A 22,500-nucleotide genomic window follows, 5' to 3' on the forward strand; every position below is an offset into this window, starting at 1 on the left:
TCTCTTTTATAGCCATTATTATCCTTCATCACCATCCATCATCACTATTCTCCAAGTCTTTACTATTCCCTGTCTAGCCACCGCCTGATCAATGAGAGAGAGAGAGAGAGAGAGAGAGAGAGAGAGAGAGAGAGAGAGAGAGAGAGAGAGAGAGAGAGAGAGAGAGAGAGAGAGAGAGAGAGAGAGAGAGAGAGAGAGAGAGAGAGAGAGAGACTATTAGGTAAATCAGGAAAGGAAACTGAAAAAAAGTGGAAATATTTGATAAGTGGAGGAAATGAGAGAGAGAGAGAGAGAGAGAGAGAGAGAGAGAGAGAGAGAGAGAGAGAGATGAGAGAGAGAGAGATTCCACTCACAACGAAATAAAATGCCTAAATGCGCCCTCACCTCTCCTGTCACCTTTAACATGACGTCATCACCTCTCCCTCCACTGTGACGCAAGTTAGTCACTCCCTCTTCCCCCGCAAACACACACACACACACACACACACACACACACACACACACACACACACACACACACACACACACTCACACTAACTTCCCGGTACATATATACATAGACACACACATACACACACACACACACGCACATATATATACATACAAACATACACACACTTCCTTAACCCTTCATCTGAGACCTTACAAGTGTGACCCAACGTGACATGCAGGTAAGGGCAGATAGGACCACGCAAGGTCAGGTCAGGCACGCCCTTCATTCACGGCAGGTAAGGTCTTGCTTCATTCACCTATTCATTCATTCATTTAATTCAAGACCTTTAAACCTTTAAATTTAAGGTGGTGAATTCCGTGAACCTTCAAATAATGTGGAATGGTACGAGTTTTTATGAAGAGAGAGAGAGAGAGAGAGAGAGAGAGAGAGAGAGAGAGAGAGAGAGAGAGAGAGACTAGCCAACTTTTTCGACAAGGAAGAGCTATTTCCGCTTTGTTTATGGTGTTTTTTTTTTTAATGTTTTTGTGTCACTCTGTACTTTTAATGCAAGACTAAGTAGACTGAATCATTGGAGACAGACGTGACTCAGCTGTTTCATGTTTATCTTTATTAAATATTGCGAAAGTTAGCACAATGAAGCTGATTTTTATAGGGTAATAATTCAACTCTCTCTCTCTCTCTCTCTCTCTGCAATCTTCTACTTACCTATTATTAAGCAGTTTAACCATTTTTTATTTTATTTTCTTGCTTTCCCTAGTACAGTTATTCCTTCATTTCTTGCACCGCCGCTCTCTCTCTCTCTCTCTCTCTCTCTCTCTCTCCACATCAACTAATGTAATATTCTGTGATTTCATTTTTTCTTGTTTTCTTTAATCTCTCATTATTTTCTTGCAATTTCAGCCTTTCCTGCAACTCCCCCCCGTCTCCCCCCCGTCTCTCTCTCTCTCTCTCTCTCTCTCTCTCTCTCTCTCTCTCTCTCTCTCTCTCTCTCTCTCTCTCTCTCCGATCAAAGCCCTCCACACAATAATATACCTAACCTTCTGCAATTTCACTATTTTATTTCTTGTTTCCTCTTGTCTCTTTCCTTATCTATTTGGTATTTATTTATTTATTGCCACTTCAGCCTTTCTTGCAATCCCCCCTCCCCCCCTCTCTCTCTCTCTCTCTCTCTCTCTCTCTCTCTCTCCCTCCAGGTTCAAAGGCAAGGCAACACCACTTCCTCACTCCCGCGCACGCATTTACCCACTGGGACGAGTCCACTCTGGGTCTCTGCACTTGGATTCAGGGACTCAGCCAGACCGTGACACTCTTCGGGAGGAGGAGGAGGAGGAGGAGGAGGAGGAAGAGGTGATGGTGGTGGTGGAGGGTGGAAGGAAGTTTGGTATAAGCTATGCATTAAAAAGGTGTGTGTGTGTGTGTGTGTCGTTCTGTATTTTGTATCGAGTTGAAACAGCATTTTTCGTCAATAAACTAAGCAACTGTGTGTGTGTGTGTGTGTGTGTGTGTGTGTGTGTGTGTGTGTGTGTGTGTGTGTGTGTGTGTGTGTGTGTGTGTGTGTGTGTGTGTGTGTGAGGGCACGTGCGGGGTTATAAATACAGTAATCTGATGAAACATAACATTCCCATCGCTATCACAGGTTTAATTGATATTTACACACCTGTGGGAGTGTACGAGCGTGAATCATTATAATTACGAAGCTTGTTCAAACCTTACGTTCATTCATCACCTTTATGGGTTCGTTAAAGATATATTTTTTTTCTACTTATGATGCTATAATGAAGGATAACGATGCTTTAACTTGAAAGAAAACCAAGAAGAAACTAAAAAAAATTAAGAGATGAACAAAACGAGAAGGGAAGGCTTAAAAAAAGACGAAAGGCAAGAAAGGAGGAATGAGATGAAAAAAGAAGCAAGAAAGATGACAGACAAGTAACAAGGACGAGATGGAGAGAGAGAGAGAAAATAAAAAAATCCTTAGTGGTATCGTTAAATTATTCTACTGTTAAATATCCTCATTATCTTTCTTCTTTACATAAATATTTGAGAGATAAAAGATTCTGTTCTGTTCCTTGTTTAAATACACTACATAAATAATCCTTGACAGTAAATTTAAATAGATTCACTGTTAAATATATGTTAAGGAATAGAGAGGGTGAAAAAATAAAGCAGATCTGTTAAGCTTTACGAGGGATAAAGGATACTGAGGTTAGGTTACATTACATCATCATCATCATCAATCATCATCATCATCATTCTTTAACACCCAGAGAAATTAAAGTGACTCCATTTTACATTTGCTTTCATATCTCTCTGTAGAATCAGTATGGCGTCTCTGAAGATGATGATGCAGTTACTTCACTACCACCATCACTGTCACCATCGATCGTTAACCGCTAAAGGATAAGGAAGGTTCTGGAGGTAGAGTTACGTCATCACCATCACTATAATTCTTTAACCCTTTGACTGCCACCTGGTACACCTTCTTCTAATTACCAATCATTCTGAGACATCTTTACTCGTTCTACACCCACGTCCAATCTTTGAACTGGGAGGAAATGGCAAGGTGTATTAATTTTCATCTATAACTTTCTTGTAGATGCTTGTAAAGATTTTGCGCATTGCTTCTGGTGTTGCTTATTGTTTCGTGTCGCAGTGAAAGGGTTAAAGAATTACATAAGATTCTGGAGGAGGTAGGATTTGTATCACCATCAACTTTAAACATCTAAGGAATAAAAATAAATAAATAAATAATAAATAAAAAAATATTGTGAAGGAGCATCATTCACCACCATTCTTCAACACCTATGGAACGAAAAAGATTCTGGGAGGATGTAGAATTTACATCACCAGCATCACCACAATCATCACCACCTAACACCCAAGAATAAATGAAGCTTAGGAGGAAGAAAGGTTACATCACCATTACCACTAATATCACCACCATCAACACCATCAATTTCCAACACCTAACAAGTAAAGAAGGCCCTGGAGGACGTTAAGTTACACCATCATCATCACCACCACCACCACCACCTAAAGAATAAGGGAGGTTCTGAGAGGTGCCAGATACGAGAAGTCTAGAGTTACACACACACCTACACACTCCCCCTATACACGGTCGTGGGCTGGGATGCAATGGGACCCTCGACAGCGCCTTCCCACGCCGCCTCCCTATCAGTAATAAAATCCTGATGACAAACACAGCTGGAGAATTGAATTTATTTTTTATATCTTGTGTAAACTTGTTTGGGATTTGTTCTCCTGCGTGTTACTTTAGACTTGAGTGTGAAGGTTATTTGAACTTTTTTTTTTTTCTCTCATTTTTTTTTTTGCATAAGTAGTTTAGTTTTCGTATTCGTATTTGTTTTCCTGCGTTACTTTTAAAATGGAATGTGTCGTTTACCTTTTTTTTCACGTCTGAAGTTAGTGTTCGTACTTGTTCTCCTGCGTGTTGCTTTAGAAAGGTGTTGTGTTTACTTTTCATGTCTTGCAGTAAGTTAGTACCCGTGTTTATTTGGTTTTCCGGCGTGTTCGTCCAGGCTGGTGTTGTGTTGTGTTTACTTTTCACGTGTCGCATAAATTATCACCAGTATTTGTTCTCATGTTACCTCAAGTTCTTATTTACTCTTTCATACATCTTGCTTTGGACTGAATTGTTTATCTTATTAGAATATTAGAATCATGTTAATTTTTCACACCTATCTTAAGTTAGCCTTCCAATTTGCTCTCCTTCATCACTTGCTTTATACTAAATTTTGGAGTTTTTTTCACACCTACTCCAATTTAACCTTTGTATTTGCCATCTAATATCATTTTACTTCATACTGTGTTGTGTAGTTTAGTAGAATCACGTTTACATTTCACACCCAGCTCAATTTAACCTTAATATTTGCTTGTGAGAGGACAATATAGTTTATCACAGTCTCGTTGGGGCAAATATTTCTCCTGCTGCTTGTTCTTCCTCTGTGTTCACTTGTGTTTGTAATTTACTCAATTCAGAAACATTTTAAAAAGTTTACAAAAGTTGCGCGCCCAAACTTTAAATACACGAGTGAATTTTACTGTGAATTTTACACGTTCCCTTTTGTGTCGTTATTTATTTATTTTTTTCCTGGAAACAAGCTTAAAAATACGAGTTTATGGATTCACATTAGATTAAAACTAAATCCATTATCATTAATTCTGCTCCCAATTGTTATCTCTCATTCTTTAGTTCAACTCCTATGCATTAATTATATTCCCATGACCTCTACAGTCTACATATTCCAATTAACATAAAATTATCTGGCAAACAAGCTTAAAAACACGCATCTAAATAATAAATAAACACATAAATAAAGTAAAACAATAAAAAAAATCAGCATTATATCTATTACTACTATTACTATTCTCGTTACTATTACCCTCACACCTATTATTGTGACGGTGGCATGCAGTGCGTCACGCGAAGGTTATATATAGAATTCGGTGGTGGGAGAGACGGACACACGCCCGTAAGGTCGAGGACGTGAGGTACCGCAAGGCAGATACGTCCTTACCCAATTTGGCATGTATGGAGCTATTCTGGGTGTCAGTGACGTACCAAGGAAACACAGGGCGGGGTACAGTGGTGATAGCAATACACAGAGTGGTGGTAGTGGTGGTGGTAGTAGCAATAGGTGAAAGACTGGTAATAATCAAAGTAGTAGTAGTAGTAGTAGTAGTAGTAGTAGTAGTAGTAGCTGATGTTTTTGTTGTTGTTGTAGTAGGTGGAAAAGGGTAATAGTTAAAGTAGTAGTAGTAGTAGTAGTAGTAGTAGTTGACAGCAACAGTATCTTATCAGTTATTACAGTATTCACTTCAAGTCGTCTCTTAATGAGTTTCAAGTTTGTTATCCTTGTAATATTTTTCATCCTTGCAGCACCAATATCAGTAGTAGTAGTAGTAGTAGTAGTAGTAGTAGTAATGACAGTAGCAGTATCTTACCAGCTATTACAGTATTCCCACCAAGCCATCTCTTAATAAGCTACAGGTTTATTTAGTAGTACTAGTAGTAGTAGTAGCAGCAGTAGTTTCACCAGCAGCACCAATCTGTGGGCCATTTCAGCTTTTCATCGTGCCCCTCAGAGTGACAGGTAAGATGCCGCAGCACGCTTCCTCTCCTTTTAAAGCCACGGCTGTTTTGCTGACTGGCCTCTTCTGGGGAAATGCTTGCTGGGATTTCCTTGGCTAAGTGGCGAGCAGAACACGGCGCGTCCTGTACACAAACTCATTTCCTCGCTAATTACTGACTGTGGAAACTGTCTGGAAAACAAGTGGAAATTATTTGAATTCTGTTGTAGGATCCTCATGTCTATTTACTGTGGTAGGATGTGTAGGATGATCTGCTCTAATCCTTGTGTTCATGTCCTTATTTGTCTCCTCCACCATTCCTCCTTTTAGCTTCCTTCATCCTTCATTCCCTCCATTTTCTCTCCTTCAGGTTCTTTCATCCTCCTTCACTCTCTCACTCCACCATTCATCCCTTCTTTCAGCTTCCTTCATCCTTCCTCCTCCTTTATTCCCTCCACTTTCTCTCCTTCAGCTTCCTTCATCCTTCTTCATTCCCTCAATCCTTCACCCATCATCCCTCCTTTTCCATCCTACAATTTATTTTATCATTCATCCCTCTAACATCCTTAAGCTTCCTTCATTCCCTCACTCCACCCACAATCCCTCATCCTCCGCCATTCCCCCGCTCCCTCCCCACCTTTAGTGTGCCATCCTACGGGTCCATCCATCATCCTGTCACCCTCACGCCACTAAAATTATTAGACCGTAGTATCTCCAGCCGTGATTATAATCTAGCTGGTAGTAAAGAGTTTAAGTCTTGATTGTGAGAAGTTTTGCTGTTTATTTCATTTATTTATTTATTTTAATGCACGAGGGGACCATACAGTATCATAAGAAATTCGAAAAAAGAAAAAAAAAAAAAAAAAAAAGCCTGTCCTCTCTCTCTCTCTCTCTCTCTCTCTCTCTCTCTCATAAAAAGGTTGATAAATGATAGTAAGGAAGGAAAAATTCATCTTTTAAGCTTCAAGAGTCTTAAGACGGAAGGAAAATAATGAAAAGATGACTCGGTTAATCTTTTTAGACTCCACGAATCTCTAGACCGAAGGAAAATCGTAAAAAGAAGAACTGGTTCATCTTTTTAGACTCCAAGAATCTTTAAACTGAAGCAAAATAGTAATTATAAGATTCAGTTCATATTTTTACGTTCAGGATATCTTTAGGATAAAGGAAAAGTGAAAATAAGGATCAATTCGTGGCTTTAGCCTACAAGAATCTTTAGACTGAAGGAAAATAATGAAAAGAAGACCCAGTTAATCTTTAGACTCCAAGAAGAAGAATATAACAAAAAAAAGTAAGGTTCAATTGATGTTTTCACGTTCCAGAGATCTTTAGGGTGAAGGAAAAAATGGAAATAAAGGTCAATTCATCTTTTTTGCCTCCAAGAATTATTAGAACGAAGGAAAACACTGCAAACTTCCGTGGTGGTTCATTATTATGACAAACACGTGCCCTGACCTTGTTCGGTTGTGGCGCCAAAGCTCAATTGATTCATTATTATATCTACGCTTTCTATGTCGTTCTCCTTCAAAGGGGGCAGCTTCTGTCTGGGGTTTCTTGTCGTCTCAGTGGTGAGGAAACAAGTCAATCAGGTTATGGCAGTAATAATGCTACTAATGGTGATAACAAGAATAAATGCATAATTATGAGGATGACTAATGGTTAAAAAGGTCATTGTTGGCATTTTTGGTTATTATTACTATTATTATTATTGTTGTTGTTGTTGTTGTTGTTATTTTAGTATCTTATCCTCTCTCTTCCATCCTTCTTCTGCTACTGATACTATGATCATGAAGGCTGAGGTAGAGATGACAGCTTCTCCATTCACGTGATTAAAGTATTACAGATGCTTACAAAAGTCTTCAGTAAGAGGTTATTCAACTTGTGACTCCAGCTCTGCATTTCCTTCATGATCTACATTGTGGTTATGTGCGATGAATACACAGGAGTCGAAGATAATGATGGGAAACTAATGATAACGGGGGTGATATTGGTGAATTGTGAATAAAATAGTATATATCTAGCTTATAATTTTATTTATGTTATTAATTACTCCAAAAAATTATCAATATTCTCCTCAAACTTCTCAACTGCTTCACAACCAACATGATGGACATGAACACAAGGATTAGAGCAGATCATCCTACACATCCTACCACAGTGAATAGACTGCTGTTTGTACATGAGGATCCTACAACAGAATTCAAACAATTTCCACTTGTTTTCCAGACAGTTTCCACAGTCAATAATTAGCGAGGAAATGAGTTTGTGTACAAGACGCGCCGTGTTCCGCTCGCCACTTAGCCAAGGAAATCCCAGCAAGTAGTTTCCCAGAAGAGGCCAGTCAGCAAAACAGCCGTGGCTTTAAAAGGAGAGGAAGCGTGCTGCGGCATCTTACCTGTCACTCTGAGGGGCACGATGAAATGCTGAAATGGCCCACAGATTGGTGCTGCTGGTGAAACTACTGCTACTACCAATACTATTACTACTGTTGCTACTACTACCACTAAATAAACTTGTAACTTATTGAGAGATGACTTGATGAGAATACTGTACTAGCTGATAAGATACTGCTACTGTCACTACTACTACTACTACTACTACTACTATCATTTAGACCATAAAAAAAATAAAAAAAAACCCAGGTACCTTACTACTCATACAGAACGACCTCTGGAAAGAAGACCTTTAAAAATCCTATTACATTTTTTATCCAATTTAATAGCTATTTTTTTTGCCGGGACGGGGGACACACGGCAACTCCCGCGTCGCCTAACGTTCACCTTCCAACCGTTTCCGCCTCCCAGGACAGGTAGAGACAGCCGACAGGTAACAGTGAGCGCAAAGAACACCCTCCGTTAGTCAATGAACATAATTTCCTGCTGCGCCGACGCTATTCAATGCTCAGGCACCCTTTGTTGTGACAAACAAAACAACGTGGAAAATATCAACGCTTTGCAACCCTGACCGCCCCACCCTTCTCCTCCTCCTCCTCCTCCTCCTTCGCCACAACCACCACCATCACCGCCTCCGCCAATAACTGTATAAATTAATAAGGATGTGACTTAAGTTTTGTGACATTTAACGTGTGACGATTATGAAAGAAAACAAGAATATGATAATTACAATAACCCAAGGCATTTAATTGGCTGATTAATAAAAAAAAAAAAGGCTACAGATGAGCTTGTATGAAGATTATGGGACAAAAATTAAAATTATAATGGAAAAAAAATAATGACAATGATAATCCTAAAATGGAAAATGACAAGAAAATTTTAAAAATGAAAAAAAAAAATGACAATGAGGAAAAAAATAGCCCCCTGAAATTTAAATAACAGACGAATAACAATGCAAATGCAAATTTAAAAACCTATATTGTCAAAGAGGAAGACGATGTTGAGAAAGTGATGGCAAGCAAACAGAAGAGGGATAAAAAAAAAAAAAAAAAGCAACCGTCTTGAATTTAAATTACTGAAGAATAAGTATAAAAAGAAAAAAAAAAAAAGGGGGGGGATAACGGATATTCAAAATCACGAAAATAAAACATGAGGAAGTGAAGAGCGAGAAAGAGGAAGGGAGAGAGAAATAGGTAGCACAAAATCATCCCGCCGAAGTTTAAATGGCCACCAAAACAAACTTGAGCGAATCGCGATGCGCAAACCAACGAGGTATCGATTTCCCGATTGGTTCGTTCTTCTCACCTTTGTTTGTACTCCGTGGCCTTCTTCCTCCAGTACTCCGCCTCCTGCTCGGGGGAGGAAAAACTGGGCACCGCTTCCCCGTTCATGGCGACGCCTGGGGGAGGTCAGAGGTCAGGTCAGCTGTGCGTGGGAGGCGAACCCAAGAACAGAAGCAAATAGACACACAGACTGGCCAATAAACTGTCTTCCGCCTTGCACTTCGCTCCCCAAATCCTCGGCACACACGCCCTAGAGTCACTTCAATTGATACATAGTTACGTATGTGAATTTTCAAACGCAAAGGTCAGTAACGGGTTAAATTCAGGCAGAGTCAGGAGAAACAGAGACACACACCCATCCCCTCGCGCAGCTCCCAGTCGACTGAGCCAGCAGACGACGCAACATCAGCTGAGTCCTTCCGCCGCCAGGGGGCCCCACATTCCTCAACATTATTTCATTATTGCCAACACCTGCAAAGTCTTACACAAAGAAGAATGAAAATAGACAGTAAAAGGTAATGATACCAATAGATGATATTCGATATCCCGCATCGTTGAGCTATTACAGCATATCTCGATGTTTTTTTTTTTTTCTCTCGTGTAGGCAGTCCAAGGCTATATACTATTTCTAATACGTGTTATTAGGAGATGTGCAAGACTTTCTATGGAACTTGTTAAAATTAGACTAAATAGGGTCATTATTGTCTATCACTTCATATGATGTCAGTTATTTCATAAAAAAAAAAAATAAATAATAATAATAAATAAATAGATAAAAAATAAGGGAAGCAATCCGTCCAGGAAACATACCTACCATTTTTTCTCAATCATCCCATCTATAAATTTATCTATTGTATTAAAGGTTGCTAATGATTCGGTCCTTCCCCATGGCTGTAGTGTTTATCCTGGCGGTAACACGGAACACGATACTGTGTTGCGGGAACAAGGGAAGCATCGCTCGTGTCAACCGGGCTTTACTGGTGCAGTGTTTTTATATTCCTCAAAAGGGCATGGACGCTGATGTCACAGAGCTCTAGGTAAATGTTTGGCTAGTGGTATGTATCCGGATGTTATATTATTAGATGCTGAGGTTTACTAAAAAGGTATCGGATACAACTCTTAATACTTTCGCATAACTGATTGTAAATCAACAAAATAAGGCTCAACCTCATATTTCATCTTGCTGCACGACTTAATACGTCTGACCTCCCCAAGGATGGTCTCTGAAAAAAAAAAAAAAAAAAAAAAAAAAAAAATAATAATAATAATAATTTTCTCAACTGCTTAAGCAAAAAACAACCAACTCAATCAACCTATCTTGCTGGCCTTACCTTGATCTGAAAACATCTTAGGATTTATATTTCAAAGTACTTTCGTCTATTGTTTATTGACTAATTAGATCCTTTACAATAATCCTTATTTTTAGACTGATGAACTTATATTGAACTAAACACAATATGTACACGGGGTGCACAGTGGTGTGTTCAGAGGTTAAAAGAACTACAAGAAATTTCTCTTTGGGAGGAAATTATACAAAATAAATTCCTTCCTAAAAAATAAAATTGAAATAAATCCTAGAAACAGGACAGGAAGCAAGATAAAAAGTCAGAGGCTTGTTCAGGAAAATCTGAACATGGATATGAATGCTGCAAAATGCAGGTACAAGAATGCTAGATGAAGACTGGGGATGATTCTTAGTATAGTTTCATTGACAGGACTACAGACCAGATGTTTGGAATGATTAAAACAAAACACTGAAGACTGGTTGGTGAAAAAAACAAAAACAAAAATAAAGATGGGAGGAATGATTCTCCTCCCATGACATCCCCCCAAAAGATTGATGAAAGACAGCCTGAATGAAGATGAATAAATAATTAAGTCCCTGCTACACGAGTTTAAACATCACAGGCTCTGTCCAGAGAGACAGTCATTTAATAGTTGTTTGGGTTTATGAGAAAAAGTAACCAGCACAAGAGGGCACATCCACAACAAGGGGCTACTGATGCCGCTAGTGCTGCTGTGGGGCCGTGGGTAAGGTGTCCTCAGAGATCAGTACAGTGCTGGTCCATGAGTGCTAGGTCACACTAGTGAGGAGGTTGTGAGAGTGGTTGGTCTGAGTTCTCATGAGTCAGGTCAGCTTGTTTGGGATGGTGTGCCAAGTCCAGGAAGGAACACAAAGCACACCAATCCCCTGGCACTCACCTGTACAAGGCAATCACACACGCATACACGTGCACACACACACACACACACACACACACACACACACACACACCATCCTCTACTGAATATTACTGAAAATGCTGAGTAACATGAATAGTGAGAGTACACCTATAATACTTATTGAGCCAATTAACCGTAATGGTCTACATGTACCAACAGTAGAAACAGAAGGCTCACCCATGGCCAATCTCTTGTTGTAGTCTAATAGTAGTCTTTTAGTGACAATTCTCCTCCCCTTCCCATATGACTGGTGGATAATCTGCCCATATCCCAAATGTGTTTTGTGGGTTTGTGTTTTCCTTAAAACAATTTTAGTAAAACCAGCACATCCACACAGTTTGTGCAAGATGTAGGATGTGAGGCACAACTCCCTCATCCTGTGAGCCAAACTCATTCTGCTCTACTGAGTATTGATGTATTCTGTAATGTCTCCTTTCATTTCCTTTTCTGTGCTGCAGATGTTCTGCACTGCAGAATCAATGTAATTGTTATCAAAGCCAGCATATGCAGCAAGAGACTTGAATTGATCCACGAGATCATTCATGTTGAAATTGGTTGTGTCAGGAACTTGAATGGAAGCCAAAGGCCCTGAAAAAGAAAAGAAACACTTGAGGTCTCAAAGCATATAAAGCAGCCTTACATGGCACAAAATCTCATAACATTCAACTGGTCTCTATATTCTTCAAGAATAACATGGCAATTAATAGAGATCTGACACTCAAGTTCTCTAACAAACTTTTTTTGAGAAAAGTTGTTTACCACAGCTAAGCCAAGGTATTCCCAAATTTGCCAGTGATCTGGTTTAGACACGCACACAGTCACCACCACCATCATTATATAAGTTGGACAGATGGATATAAGATTTGTCTGTAGCATATACCCCACAATTAGGAATAATGATGGTGATGATGGCTGATGTTCCAAGACCCAAGGAAAATCCAAATTACAAAGACATTTGGGCTTGTTCCTCCTTATACATGGTCACTAAAAAAGCTGTATTATATATAGTAAGTCACATTTCTCTAAACTTAAGCTAAAATATTGAGCATCTTGAGGCAGCCTGAATTAACAAAGGTGTTTAGCCTCTGCACTGAATTTCAATGTAAGTGAGAAAAGAATACCTGGTCACCATACACTATTTCTAATCCTTTCAATAACCTAACCATCACCATTAAGAGAAAAATAACAGCAATATGCAACTAATCATCAAGTAAGGAATAATGGCAATGGCTTGGAAAAAATAATACAAATTCATGATTACACAAAAAAAACAAAGTAATTTGCAATGAATAAAACATTTATATACATATTGCTAAGGGTCTTATGGGAAAAACAGGATGCACTCTAAGAAACAAAATCTATCTACAACAAATGTTTCGTCCAGCAGCGAACTAAATTGCTCTACGGAATGGTTTTCATTCCGACAAGATCGTCACCACCAGTGGAAAATGTATGTTTGCACTTATCAATGCAGGGGATGAGGACACTGACAGTATCTGGAGGACAATTTAACTTCCCATACACACCCCAGCATGCTAGCGCTGAATCGAGGAGACAGAGGTTGGCCGAGGTCCTGCCAAGTGAGCTCGTCTACTGTCTTTGCACCTAAGCTCTCAAACTCTTTTGTTGCCCCAATATCCTCTGATGATTCAAAAGAAAGGGGAGGGGAATGTGTGCTATGCAAGACTGTGAATAATGTTAGGTTGTATAAATGTAGCAGTCAATCTAATGTCACGTAGTGTTGCCACTGAAGATATGAAGTCACGAGTTATTTCCATTGCAAAGTTTTGTACATTAAGTTTACAGCTTGGATGAAATAAATTACCTTCTTGTAATATCTGCATTACTGCAAGTAATCATCATTAGAATGATTAGTAATTATAAAAATATGCATCTCAATGGCTTCATCAGATTTTTAGATATTGTGAAACATTCCCTGAAAGCATATTTTTCCCATATGACTTCTTAACAATAACTTGCTTATGGAACACTGATCTAAACATGTCTAAACCATACAGAACACATGATCATAATACATAACCAAAACCATGTTACCTGAATTTGACCCATTTTCTGAGGTTGGATTAGAGGTAGCTTTCCCTTCCAACTGCCGCTCTGCCTCTACTTTCTTTAATCCTCGCTCAATGTAATTCTGGAAGAACTGGGATGATTTTCTTAAGAATGGTTCAATGTCTGCCTCTGGATGTTTCTGCTTAAAATCATACAGCTGAATAAGACCCTGGTGGAAAGAGAAGAGCCTTAAATGAATCAGAACTAAAAAGCTGTTATATTTATCATAAACACTGGTGAAGGCAACATTCAAATTTATGCATTGTCTAATCATTCAAATTAATGGATCTATACACCAAGCTGGCAATCCCACACTGCCCTGGTATATACATTTACTAATTTAAATTATTACAGGATGAAAATTAATTGATATTAACCAAACACGCAACAATTCCTTAAGTAATAAGCCTATTGTTTTATTTTTCATGTTATGACATTTCAGCATATTTCACATTATGTCCATACACCTAACATTTCAAATGATCCTTTAACCACACAGTTCCCAGAGTTACAAGTTCAAACTAACTACAACATATATTACAAGCAGTTTTGGTAACTTGTGAGTAGCAAGAGCACACAACTAACCTCTTTGGTATTCTCCTTAGAACCAATTTTTCTGAATATTTCAGACAGAATGTTGTGTTCAGATTTACTGAGTCTTTTGGGAGACTTGACGCTGTCTCCTGGCTCGTTGGACACTTGTGCAGCTGCCAGACGGTTGCTGTCACCAACACCTCCATCATCCTCAGTCTTGGGTTTCTGTAGGTGAAAATAAGAATGACTCCTATGATCTTTATTTTTGGAATATATATATATTCACTATCTCATATGGGCTTCTGATACAAGAGATGACATTCTTTGAGTATCAAGTATCTTTACTACACTAATTCTGTTATATCATAAATAATTCTTCCCTAACATATTGGCAAAAAGATATACAGATGCAAAAAGGCTCCTTTCCCTCATTAATCACATTTATAAATAAGGCACAAAGTTCCACAACACATTGGCTTGTTTTGAAATTGAGCCTTCAGAATCAAAATGACTGAAAATAGAGAAATATTCAATGTATACAATCACAAAGTTATATTTTTCATTAGTTATGGAGTAGGAAACGATTGTGCCCCACAAATCTGTGGGCAAAAATACATTTTCTACTTACGTCATCCTAAATAAGGAAACAGCATGCAATGCGATTGTGAAAGAAAAACTCAGTCAAATTCATTGATCATGCCACCAGCAATGTGTGACCAATCCAACTAGCAAAAACAAGTTTTAAAATCTTTCATATTTCAATATAAGAAGCAGGCTGATAAAATGTAGAAAATGATCAATTCTTTAATGTGACTATGATAAAACTGTGTAGATGATTTGTTACCTAAGCATGCCAGTCTACCTTTATTGTCCCTAAATATTTCACTTCCTAAAGAAAAATAAAAAATATAATGAAAAATAAATAATAATTGAGTCTTGGCTAGGAAGGAGAGCAAATATAATGCTGAGTTGTTATGTTACATACTTATGTTTACGCGCAGAGAGGTTGGCCCTAGTACAAAAGTGGTATGAGAAACTGCAAACTGAATGCATTGCAAGTTAAGTCAAGATGCTGAATGAAATCTTAAAATTCTGAATGCAAAGAATTACTCAAAATGCAAAAATAATAAAGAAATCAGAGTATACTGAATAAAATGTAATAAATTTACCCTTCAACACCAGGGTACCTTCAGTATGTTAATATTAGTCTTTTCTTTAATATTAAAATATCTATCCAAATTCACTTTGTAAATTTCTAAACCACTTACTAAGAACCGTTCAGCTTCTGTTAACTAATGGAGGAATGTGTTGGTTTTCAATTAGCATGAAGTTAATTGTCATAAGCCAAATTATATTATACTTCAGTAGAAGTTAGTCACATCAACTTCATAGTTTAGTATCCACACAGTCTTTAGCTAAGCAAAAATAATACTTTATCAAAGCTACTGCACTACAGATTTTATCATAAAAAAATCCATCACAGTAAATGATACTACTGTTGTCTAGTGACTGCTTCTCTCACTCCAGCACCCACCTTGAGGGATTTGGTGAGGTACTTGTGCAGTTCTGAGCCCTGGGTGTTGTCAATCTTGGAGAAATGCCCAAGGATGGAGTGTCCATAGGCTTTGCTTAGCGTGTAGATGACTGTTTTGATTGTGCGCAGTGGTGTATCAGAAGGACGCTCACTCCACGTGCTGACTGGATATGCCTGAGGATGATTTTTTTGGAAAATTAGGTCATTTGTAAGATTGGAATTAATGATGATATAAATAAGAGTTAGTGATTTCCATGGAGTTTGGTGTGCCATTTGTTGTTGACTTTGTTCAAACTTGGTAGTGTAGTCTTACTCAGGGGTTACTTAACAAGGAAGTTCAGTAATGGAATGCAAAAACAGACTCAGACAAATCTATATGAATCATAAAAAAATCTATATGAATGCAAGTACTACAGGAATAGATTCATAAATATTTATGGTTTAAAGATGAATTTTGGGTGGAAGTGTGGTAATGTGACAATGAAATAGTAGATCATAGTTTATGGTGATATAAAACTATACTCTATACTTTACTGACATATGGGGAGGCAATAAGGAAAAGTGAAGAGGAGAAATAGTAAGAAAGACTAAGAATAAAAATAACAATAAGAAAGAGACAACTGCTCACCACTAGGAAGTTGTGGATATCAAGGAGTATCTGGTCCAGGTCAAGGTCATTGGTGCGGGAGGGGAGAATGCGAATGGCTTTCCAATTGCACTTCATGACCAGCTCAGTAAACTTGCATCCACCACCACTGCCTACACTCTCGTGCAGTAGTTTCAAGAGGGCACTGCACGAGGATACAACCTTCATTAAATGCTCAATGATGATACATGATTAAATATTCTTATACTCTGCTCAGAAAAACCTTGTCCAGAAAATACACAGAAGTACCTAATCTTTCAGCTCCCCAATTTATGCCTAAAATTACTTTTCATGACAGCCAAAGGACAAACACACACACACAAATACAAACGTACCTGAACACATGGGTGAACTGTGCCTTCTCCACAATGCGCACCACCAGCACATTAATGGCACGAATTATCTGAGGGCCATCCTCCAACTGGGAGAGCCGGTGGTCTAGGATGATGTGAATAAGTACATGCACTACATCTCTTAGCACGTCCCTTGTTGCCTTGGTGCCCAGCTGCTTGTTGTTGAAGACCTGCGAATGAACAGTGATGATGGGGATTGCAATAACAATAAGTGACAAGTTACAATGAGTACTCTAACATGCACACTACTTGTCTGTCATCAACACCAGAGGGATGCCGTTAAAAATGAATGAGTGGCAATGTTTACCGTCATCAAACAGCTGGTGAGTGATCGATATATTTTGATGCATTCCTCCTTGTTGATGTTAAGGTTGGCCATTTTTGTGTTGAGGACCAAGCGGTATTGAAGGGTGGCGATGATCAGCAACTGGTCCACGTGGGGTGCCAGCTGGCCACACCGTTCCTCTGACTGCAGCACCTCGTCCAGCTGGGAGAGCGCTGTGATGACTGTGTTGGCATCTGTGGTCGCAACCTGTTGAGGAGGATGGGGAGACCTTGGTTGAAAATTTGTTACCAAGTCAATACCTTAACTTACTGTCAGGTTTCCAACACTCTTGAACACAATCTAATCCTGCATCTTTCTTTCACAAAATTTCCTTGCTACAAGCTGCTTCTTTGTTGTGGAGTTTACATAAAGAAAATTAAATAACAAGTTCAAAATAATCAAGAAATACTTAATTAAATGATGGAATTTCACAAACAAACATAGACATTAATATTTCTACAAAATGTGTCTGTAGATTCAAAATCTATCAACACTGTAAGGCAGCCCAACCATCCTGATGTCTTACTTGAGATATGACCATGTTGATTGCCTGAGCTGCTCCTTCACTCTCCAGAGGGCTGGGGGCTGAGGTGGCCGACCATCCAGAGCTGAAGCCAGGCCGGGTGAGTCTGTTGGGGAAGATGAGACAAACCAGTGAAGAACTTACTTGCTCCATGTCTCAAAGCCTTTTAACAGATACTAGTGCAAGTTATTGGGGTTTTAAAAGATTTCTTCATGATTTAAGAGATAAGAATTCTGCATCAACAAATTATCTTGGAGGTTTTGATTGATTAATGACTAAGTGCCTCTAATGTGGGTCACCTCAACCCATTCAGTTATTATGAATGTAGAGGATTTGTCATGTTTGATAGTTAATTCTATGTACATGAAGGTATCAGGTGGAGAATGATAGACAAGTAGATAGACAAACCTAGAGGCAGTGGGGGGCAAGACTGGCTTGTAGTTGAGGATGGAGGCCAGGTCCGGAATCTCCTCTAGGTTATACTGGGTTTGCTCTGGCTCGTCATCATTGCCCAGAAGCTTCTCAATATTGCCATAGTCAATCTTGAAGGGCGCATTAGCGTTGCTTGGTGGCTGCTGGGGCTTGAGGCCAAACCTGCTGTAAAAGGTAACAATTAGCTTCTCAGTGGTTGGGTGTGATATCTTTGGTAAAATTCCATGGAGAATGGAATGAAAGTCATGGTGTATTACAATCTTTTCTATTACATACCATGATATGTGAAGCATGGCAACATTGGATGGTATTTCAAGAGGGTGAAATAACTACTTCCCATCATCTTAACTAACTGAAAGTTCTTGCTGCTACTGGTGAAACCATTACAATATTAGTGAAAATTTACCACAGCATTTTAAAGTAAAAATGGGTTAAGAATTAAATATATAATGATTGATGGACAAGGTTGTGGACATTTAAACACATACACAAAATTGTAAGACACATCTAGAAATGCATTAATGTATCAATCCGATCAGAAGAAATTATTGAGAGAAAGCATATTATGTTTTGAACAGAACAAAATCAATAAAAAGAACTTAGATTTCTTTCTTGCTTATCAAATTTCTTCAGATCATGAGCAAATGGTCACTAGATTTGCTCCTACACCAACTAACAAATACACTACATAGTTTTCTTAATATTTCGTCACAATAGAAACTTATCCTGACCACATCATCCGTCCTATTCTTTACATGCTTATGGCCATTTTAGGAAGGTCATACCCATGGATATGATTCTTGACAAGTTTTCTCAGCTACATTTAACAGAATGCTCTGTTTCAAAAGATAGTTAGTGGTGTTAGTAGAGTTATATCAGGGCCATCCTCAAGTTCACACCACACAATGCTTGCCCAGGAAAGAGAGGAGAAGTGACTGTTCTGGTGAGAAGAGGAGGTATATGAGGAGAGAGAGGAGGCAGCGTGTGGGTGGGTGGAGGCTCCTCTTCCATCACTGGTTCATTCTCAGGTTCTCCCAACAAGAAGGAGAGGGAGCGGGAAATACGTCTCGCCTGCTCCAGGGGGATGGAGGTGACTGGGCGCCTCCGCAGAGGAGGCAGGGGCCAATCTCCCTTCAGCTGCTTTTCAGAATGTCTGCGTGCTCCTACCCTACTGGTGCTGCCTACACCACTAGCACTAGCACCTGGCAGGCTGCTGTTGCTGCTGGACAAGGCTGAGGCAGAGCTGTGGCGAGGGCCTCCAGAGTATAGGGGAGGGAGACCTCTAGGGTGCTCTGAATTTTGGTCCATGGACTCATGACTGTGGCTGTTTCCAATCCTTCTACTCAAGTGTCAAGTATCACAAAGAGGAAATGAATTGATATGCATTAAAAAATCATCGTAAAAAATGAACATAAAATGGAAGAAAATCAGTTCCCAGAGCCCAAATAAACTCAGATTGTACAATCCCATTCAAGCCTACTGAAGGCTCATTCCAACAAGCTTCCCAAAGTTCACTAGTGTGTTCAAGTACCAACCTCTTGAGGCCAGTAGCTTGTTGCTCCCCAGCCCTGGGAACACCTCTCTCCCTCAGGAGTTGTGGTGCCGGCTGGGCAGCTTTGGGCGTCACTCGGTTGGGTCGACCGGCTGCTGTTGCTCCTCCTCCCCGGACTGTGGGTACTTCAGGTTCAGGCAGTGGCTTCTTTATGACAGGCCTGTTCTTGGCTGCCCTCTTGATACGTTCCTCCAGAAGGCTCATGTCTTTGTCTGATAACTGCAGTGAAAAGAAAACATTAATTCACCCTTATAATTAAGAAAGTAACAACACCACTATCCACATCTAACATTTTTAGTAATTTTTTGTTAAAGAGGGGAAACTTACATTTCCAATGTATTTGTACACCTTTTCTCCCTCCTGGAAGTACACCTGGACAAGGCAGTTGAGGGCAGCATTTCTGACAGAGTTATCCCGGTCAGCAATTTGCTTGGCCACATCCTTGAGGGCAACAGGAGGTGAGGGCTGACACACAATAGTCCCATGTGTCTCAATCAGGTTACCTATGGCTTCAAGGCACTCTGAAAGGGAAACAATCACTCATGTGATATAATTAACTGAACAGCTGTGAAAGAGTACTTAAAAAATATTAGCATATAATTTTTTATGTAATATAGGAGTTCTTTAGCATTTAGACAAAATATGAGGCTAAGACATTACCTGCCCTCTGCCTGGCATTCTTGGCCTTGAGTCCCTCCATCATATAGGGGGACACCTTGCTGGCTGGGTAGATATGACAAATGAGCCGAGCAATATTTCTGGCAGGTCCTCTTATAGAATCCTTGGGATCACCAAACTGAAGCAAAGGAAAGCATTTTTCTGAAAGACTTGAAGTGAAAGACAGCATTTTCTGAAAAACTTGTCCTATTTTCAATGTTAAGTAACTTCTAAGAAAATCAGATAAGTTAAAATGTGTTTTTAACATCTTTTTGCTTACTATACAGTGAAGCAAGTATTTTGACAAACGTAAACCATCTCTAAGGAGTAGGATGTTAGTGAAGTGCTAACCTTTGTAATGAGGAAAGGCATGAAGGAGTTGGCCTCGTGGTCCTGTAGGTGGTAACCATCATCTGTCACACACTGGAACACCTGCTGCAGGTAATCCATGGCCTTCATGATCACTGACGGGTTGGTGTCAAAGAAGCGGATGGTGAGCCACTTCAGGATCAGGTCAAGATTTGCAATGCAGGCTTGTAGGTTGCAGGCCAGGTCCTGGTTTATTAATGCAGGATTAAGTTAATTTTCACTTCAATTAATGTTATGCATTTCCTGCATGTCAAAACAAAAATAAAAAAACAGAGAAAGTACATGAACAGCATACACCTACTTCATTAAGGCTATCAATGGCCTTGATGTGGAACTTGAAATCTTGATGAAACATGTTAGAAATGAGTTGCCTGTTGAGGCCAGCTGTTGTCATCTGGTCCTTGAGTTGGGTGATGAACTCAGCACGTGGTGTGGTGAAGTCCCACCGCAGAATCCTAAGTCTCTGTTCATCAAGGGCACGTTGCTGCTTCAGGTTGTTAACTTGCAACAGTGGGGAGGTGTCCACGTCCTCAGCCTCCTTGCGGCCTCCTGATGAGCCCTATGGACACGCATAGCATTTGCAAGAACTGCTATCTGTCTTCTTTGAAAAGAATTATAAATCTAACACTGAATTACATAACTCTGGAGACATGCCTTTAGTTGTCATATTATATGGCTTATATGTCAGAATAACATCTGTAAAAAGATGCCAGATAAATACAAAACAAGAGAAGTTATCTCTTAAGTAGGAGTCTTATTTGTACAAAATAAATTTGATGTGAAGATAGTAGCTCCAACTAAAATGAGCTACAGCTTACAGCTCTAGTGGCTGATGGTGTCCTCAAACTCTTCTTGGCAACAGCAGCACCTGATCTTCCTGCTCCCTGTGGGCCACTAGCAGATCCTGGGCGACCCACGCGAGCAGAAGCACCACCAGCAGGACTTCGGGGCTTGGGCTGGGGTTTGGCTGGGAGGTTCACCTTTGCTTTCTCCATGGCCTGCATCACTGTGTTCTTGGATGAAGGCTGAAAATTTATTTGCAGGTGACTTCCATTGTGTCTAAACTCAAGAGTACTGTACTTTCATTTTCAAGCTTCTGATCAAGGTCATTAACAGAACAAGTGCTAAACATGCAGTTAGACTCACCTTGACTCTGGTAATATGTTTCATCATTCCCTCATATCCAATGTGGATCATGAATGGCAACACAGCCTCATTAGCACCCTTCCTCACATCTGCACTGCGGTCTTCCAGTGCAGCAAAGAGGTACTGTGTGCATGCGTGAATTTCCTCCTTGTTTATGCTCTTTGGTGAAGCTGAAAGAATTACACAAATAATGAATAGATTCCATTGTTACTTAATTAATTTTTTACACTTGATTGTTCCTTCAAGCAAAGTACAGGATACAACACTTACCATCTTTTAGTTTCTCAGCCATCCATGGAAACAGCTCTGCTTTGAGGAAGGGTGAACCTGATTTTAAAGCATCTGCAAACACCTCACCATCAATGGTCTCCTTAAGCCCTGCCTGCTCCACCCATGAGTTCAAGGTGCTCATTGCTTGCTGACGAACATTTTGCTGCAATACAGAACGAAGGCAGGTTTTTTTACTTTAATGCAGTTAAGTTCACACAATCTTAAGATGTGCTTTTCCCAAGGCTACAGCATATGAAGATTTAATAAACCAGAACCAGTCACTTTGTTATAAATCAACAAAATCCTTCTTGATTTCTTATCTCTGCTTTTTTTATTTGTTCAAACCATACTATGCAAAAACACCCACAGGAATCTCGATACATATACTGTACAGTCTTAAAAAAAATAAAGTAAAATAAATAAATAAATAAATAAAAAAAAAAATTATAATTTTCTCAACTGCTTAAGCAAAAAACACCAACATTAATCCCCAAATACACACTTTACTGTCACCCAGAGCTGTCAGCATCCCCGGCACAATATTCCTGGTGTGTGGTTTGCAGTGAGGACCGAGGGCAGTGGCAAGGGATGCAGTCAGTCGGATTGCCTCCAGGGCTAGGTTCTTGTTGGTGTCATTCATGCGGG

The 22,500-nt window shown here is 39.4% G+C and overlaps 2 protein-coding genes across 19 annotated transcripts in view; both read right to left on the bottom strand.

The window, feature by feature from the left end:
• LOC135089718 (nuclear distribution protein nudE-like 1) overlaps window positions 1-9,611 on the bottom strand; it is a 56,754-nt gene extending 47,143 nt beyond the window's left edge. For 16 of the 18 annotated variants that reach the window (XR_010261606.1, XR_010261605.1, XR_010261607.1 and 13 more), the window contains exon 1: window positions 9,244-9,607. Coding sequence is in view for 12 of the 18 variants with exons in the window: in XM_063985682.1 (XP_063841752.1) it covers window positions 9,244-9,329 (86 nt within the window). In the remaining 6 variants the exon portion in view is untranslated. Of the gene's footprint in view, window positions 1-9,243 lie in introns of all 18 variants that reach the window. The other 2 variants (XR_010261602.1, XM_063985690.1) reach the window with 1 other exon arrangement.
• A 978-nt stretch (window positions 9,612-10,589) lies between these two features.
• The window catches only part of LOC135089460 (cytoskeleton-associated protein 5-like), a 21,741-nt gene continuing 9,830 nt past the window's right edge, over window positions 10,590-22,500 (bottom strand). Inside the window, exons 18-36 of the mRNA XM_063985039.1 lie at window positions 22,358-22,500; window positions 21,856-22,018; window positions 21,586-21,755; window positions 21,258-21,464; window positions 20,741-20,998; window positions 20,422-20,625; window positions 20,074-20,209; window positions 19,741-19,934; window positions 19,397-19,632; window positions 18,775-19,212; window positions 17,838-18,023; window positions 17,433-17,535; window positions 16,889-17,113; window positions 16,564-16,751; window positions 16,211-16,373; window positions 15,583-15,756; window positions 14,100-14,273; window positions 13,500-13,683; window positions 10,590-12,032 (exon numbers count right to left, since the gene is read on the bottom strand). The exon at window positions 22,358-22,500 is cut by the window's right edge and continues 94 nt beyond it. Of these exons, the coding sequence (XP_063841109.1) occupies window positions 11,845-12,032; window positions 13,500-13,683; window positions 14,100-14,273; window positions 15,583-15,756; window positions 16,211-16,373; window positions 16,564-16,751; window positions 16,889-17,113; window positions 17,433-17,535; window positions 17,838-18,023; window positions 18,775-19,212; window positions 19,397-19,632; window positions 19,741-19,934; window positions 20,074-20,209; window positions 20,422-20,625; window positions 20,741-20,998; window positions 21,258-21,464; window positions 21,586-21,755; window positions 21,856-22,018; window positions 22,358-22,500 (3,734 nt within the window). The 3' untranslated portion in view covers window positions 10,590-11,844. The remainder of the gene's footprint in view (window positions 12,033-13,499; window positions 13,684-14,099; window positions 14,274-15,582; window positions 15,757-16,210; window positions 16,374-16,563; window positions 16,752-16,888; window positions 17,114-17,432; window positions 17,536-17,837; window positions 18,024-18,774; window positions 19,213-19,396; window positions 19,633-19,740; window positions 19,935-20,073; window positions 20,210-20,421; window positions 20,626-20,740; window positions 20,999-21,257; window positions 21,465-21,585; window positions 21,756-21,855; window positions 22,019-22,357) is intronic.

This window comes from Scylla paramamosain, chromosome 33, assembly GCF_035594125.1.
Source record: "Scylla paramamosain isolate STU-SP2022 chromosome 33, ASM3559412v1, whole genome shotgun sequence".
NCBI classification, from domain to species: domain Eukaryota; kingdom Metazoa; phylum Arthropoda; class Malacostraca; order Decapoda; family Portunidae; genus Scylla; species Scylla paramamosain.